Source organism: Manacus vitellinus, unplaced genomic scaffold (genome assembly GCF_001715985.3).
Source record: "Manacus vitellinus isolate BGI_N305 unplaced genomic scaffold, ASM171598v3 scaffold_56_pilon, whole genome shotgun sequence".
Taxonomy (NCBI): domain Eukaryota; kingdom Metazoa; phylum Chordata; class Aves; order Passeriformes; family Pipridae; genus Manacus; species Manacus vitellinus.
In genome coordinates, this window is record NW_021940660.1 from 2,054,588 (window position 1) to 2,058,893 (window position 4,306).

The 4,306-nt window shown below is 49.7% G+C and overlaps 1 protein-coding gene across 1 annotated transcript; it reads left to right on the top strand.

Moving 5' to 3' along the window:
• On the top strand, positions 1–1,207 carry GPR88 (G protein-coupled receptor 88). Its single transcript, XM_018081715.3, is given in 4 exon segments — positions 1–603; positions 605–701; positions 704–924; positions 926–1,207. Coding segments are annotated over 4 exon segments (1,203 nt in total).
• Positions 1,208–4,306: the final 3,099 nt, after the last annotated feature.

Here is a 4,306-nt window from a genome sequence, read left to right on the forward strand (position 1 = left end):
ATGCCCAACGCCTCTTCCTGGAGTGCTAGCTCGCCTCTGCTGCTGCTCTGGGAGGACTCCTCCGGGACCCGCATCTTTCTCTCGCTGCTCTACGCAGTCTTAGCTATCTCAGGGACTTTATCCAATGTGATGGTCATCTATTTAGTCTTCTCCTTCAAGAAGCTGCAGACAACCAGCAATGCCTTCATCGTGAACGGCTGCGCGGCAGACCTAAGCGTGTGCGCCCTGTGGATGCCCCAGGAGGCTGTGCTGGGGCTGCTGCCTCCCAATTCCTCCTCCCTTCGCTCGGCGGAGTATCGGCTGCTCCGAGGGGGGCTCCTGGGCCTCGGCCTCACCGTCTCGCTGGCTTCGCACCTGCTGGTGGCTTTCAACAGGTACGTGCTCATCACCAAGCTGCCCAGCGTGTACCAGGCCCTCTACCAGCGGAAGCACACGGGCTGCATGATCGGGCTCTCCTGGGCCCTCGCCCTGCTCCCGGTCCCGCTGCTGCCCGGGCTCTGGACCCTGGGCTCGGCCCAGTCGGACGGCAGCTCTCGCTACACCGCCCTGCTCCTCGCCCTGGCCGTGCTGGGCCAGACGGCGCTGCTGCTGCACTGCTACCTTCGGCATCGTGCGGCGGGTGCGGGGCAGCGCCAAGCGGGTCAGCGTCCTCAACTTCCACGCTGCCCATTCAGCTGCCCTTCCCCGCCGCCCGCCGCCGCCCCGCGCGCCCAGCGCCGCCTCAGCAGCGTCTCCGTCCTGCTGCTCTGCTGCGTGTTCCTGCTGGGCACCCAGCCCCTGGTGTGGGTCAGCCTCCTGGGCTTCTTCCTGCGCCCGGCGCCGCCGGCGCTGCAGGCCGCCAGCTGGCTGCTGCTCTGCTCGCTCTCGGCGCTCAACCCGCTGCTCTACACGTGGCGCAGCGAGGAGTTCCGCCGGGCCGCCCGCCTCCGTGCTGCCCCGCGCCGAGGGCCCGGGGGCCGCCCCGCGCCCCAGCGCCGCCGCGCCGCCGCCGCCGCCCCGCCCTGCCCCGCAGCTGCCGCGCCGCCGCGGCACGGCCACGGGCACGGCCACGGGCACGGGGAGCGGGGCCAGCGCCGCGGCCGCCCGCGCTGAGGGACCCGCGCGGGAACCGCTGAGGCCGCTCCGTCCGCCGGGCAGCGAGCCGCCCCGGCCCCCCTGCGCGCAGCGCTCCTTCCTTTACCGCATTTCTCCTGTCGCTCCTCTCTGAGCCCGCGCACTTCTCCCCAGCTCCCTTTCCCGCCGCACGGACAGGCAGCCGCAGGCTTCGGCTGCTTTCCCGAGGCACCGGGACGGACACCAGAGCGGTATGTCCCGTCCGCCCCCTCAGCCCCGCTCCCGCTCCGCCCCCGGCAGCCGGGCAGGACTCCAGCCGAGGCGGTGGATTTGGGAATCTGGGAAAACCGGTAAATATGGCAACGCACGTAACTGTTGTTATGCTCTAAAGATTTCAGTATGAGACAGGCATCTAGACAGCTCTTTCTGAGATGTACTGCAAGTTTGTTTTTGTAAAATCGATGTGATTCTTTCAGCATTTCAAGTAGCTCTTTGAAGTGAGCTCCCTGAACACCAGGTTCGTTTGTGAAGAGCTGACAGGTGTCTCATTGCACACACAGACACCAGGAGCTGCTTCCTTTCCCCGAGGTTACCTAATCTCTATGCTCCAGCTTTCCCTGGCAAACTTCTAGATGATGCTGTCTGTGGAAACTGTTAAAAAGGAAAACACATATACCTTTGTGGATCCAGTTTGGATATTTTGTTTTGAAACCTCTTTAAGACCTATTTTGGCAAAGGCCTCTGCCTATGTTAATGCACTTGATAAAATACAACACAATATGGAGGCCGGTGTTGTCCATCTAACCTTGTCACCTCTTCAGTTACCAGTTGTGTTTCTCTTAAATGCGTTTTTACTGAAGTGCAATTTCACAGCCTCTGCTAAATACAAAATGACAGATTCTCTGTGGCATTTGGAAAGGAGACAGCTCCTCACACTGAAACTGCAGTGGTGAGTGCTGCGGCCCCATTCCTCCAAGGAATGATCTTAAAATCCTTATATTTCCTTCTCTATTGCTTGACCACCTTCTTCCTCTTTTCCAATGCAGTTGCTATTGTTTTCATGTTGATGATACTCAGTGCTCTGTTTGCTTTTTTGGCATGAAAGACTGGAAAGAAGGTAATTGTTTTCTGAATTCATGGGCATTCACAAGCAGTATCACCTAAATTGTGCTAACTTGAGAAGAAGAATGGACACATGGGAACATATGAAATTTTGTCACAGCAAGTTTGTTGTGACAAACTTGTTTATTATTTGTGTATTAACACAAACTTAGCAGCTCTCTTGAGGATATTTGAATGATGGGACAATAACAAGAGAAAGACATACATGACAGGTATAACACAAAAGGCCCTCTGGCTATATTTTATAATGCTCAACACGCTTGCCTTATCTGATGATGTTTGAGTTTCCACAGAAATTGCTTTAAGAGTAAGGGAAGAATTTCGATTTTTCTCAAATCTAAGAGCTTCTAGGTGTCTGTGATACAACAATGCATCTACAATTCCCATACCAATATTTAATTTTTCTAAATAAAAAATCCCCGTCATCACAGAAAAGATTCTTATCAAGGTCGGGATTTGACAAAGACAAGGAACAAAGGCTTGAAAAGGAAAATTTAAAATACTATCTTGACATCTTGAAAATTTATCAATACCCTGAAAACAGCTTCAGCCACTTGCAAGGACCTGTGGGAAAGTAAGAGAAGTTTCCTTGAGTCTGAGGCTTACAGAGAGCTTCTTCCTCCGTCTTGGAGACAGTGTTCCTCTGAGTGACGGCATCAGAAAGATGGGTAGGGCTAGCAAGGAAACATGGACATACAAGATATGCAAGATTTGTTTTATCAACACTGTGCACATATCTTGGAGAGTGAAAGAGTCACTCTAACCTTGTTGTAATCTCTCATCCCAATCAGAGCGGCTGTGCTTTGGCTAACTTTGTGCAGCAAATGGAGAAGGAAAACTGTTTCAACCACAGCTATACCAATACTGGAAAATATTCTGGTTCACTTCCCAAATAAAGCTAAACCAAGGCTCACCCAAGGGTAAGACCCTGTTCAACTATAAAATCATCCTTAGGCTGGAACCCACAGAGAAGGATCCGCATTACCACTTCCCACCATGGCTAAAGGGACTGAAGACACTTGGTAAAGCACAGTACTGGGCCCATAGGCAAAAAAAATCAAACTTTAAAATAAAAACTTAGGCAACTCTTCTCCCCTGTTTTTGGCTATGGAACACATTAGTCTAGAATTAAAGCAATAACCTGTTTCAGAATTCAATGTCCAAACCATCAGATAACTGGAACTTCTGGGCTTCTTCCCTTGTAAAATAGCATGCAAATTAAATCTGAAATGCCTGTATTTTATATAGACTACATTTTAAATGCAAACATGTATAAAAATACTATGATGTACAAAACTCCAGACAGCTATCCTTATGCTATGCATCAATTCCAGAGAACAACTGGAAATCCCTTGGAAAGTTTGATGTAATTACATCTGACTGTAAATCTTTAACTGTTTTAAGATACTCAGGTGACCTAAATAGCATTACACAGAATTTTAATTTAAAGTAATTAAGACAGAGTATTTGTCTCAAGATTAGTTTCTCTGAGAACTTACTGCTCAGAAAAGTTCTGTATGCCTTGCTCTACAGCCATAATCTTTGTATTCCCACATTGTAAATACTCCATGGTAAACTGCAATGGAAACTTGGCTTAGCTCAACTTCTCCTGGCTCTGTGGTGCTGCTTCTTGGTTAAGAAAATGGATCTGTCAGTTTTTGTCATCTGTGCTTTACTTTAGAGCTACGTGTGTCCGCTGCTAGTTTAATGCTGACTTCTCTTCAATGCGAATTTCTGTCATGCTCAAACAACTCATTACAGGCAAAAGGGATATGTCATTTAAAATGTCTTGACCAAACAACTTTCAGGAGTTGTAAATGAAGATGATGGAACATCCTGCCAGCAATTTCAATGAGGTTTGCTTGAACCAAGTTGCTCCTTTGCTCTGGTGTTGTGCCAAGCCAAGTTGTCTGAGCATGGCCTAACGCTGCCCTTCCTGGAATGGCTGGCATTCACATATATTAGCTTGCTTCACTTATATTAGATGGGAGGTGTGATGTCATTAAAGCATTGAATTTATTATACAGTAGTGGAGATCAGCCACGTTAGTCATGTGCAATGGGTGCCTGTTCCTTTGCTATTTTCTCAGGGGTTCTAGAAATTTGAAGGTAAAATTGTGATGCCTCAAAAT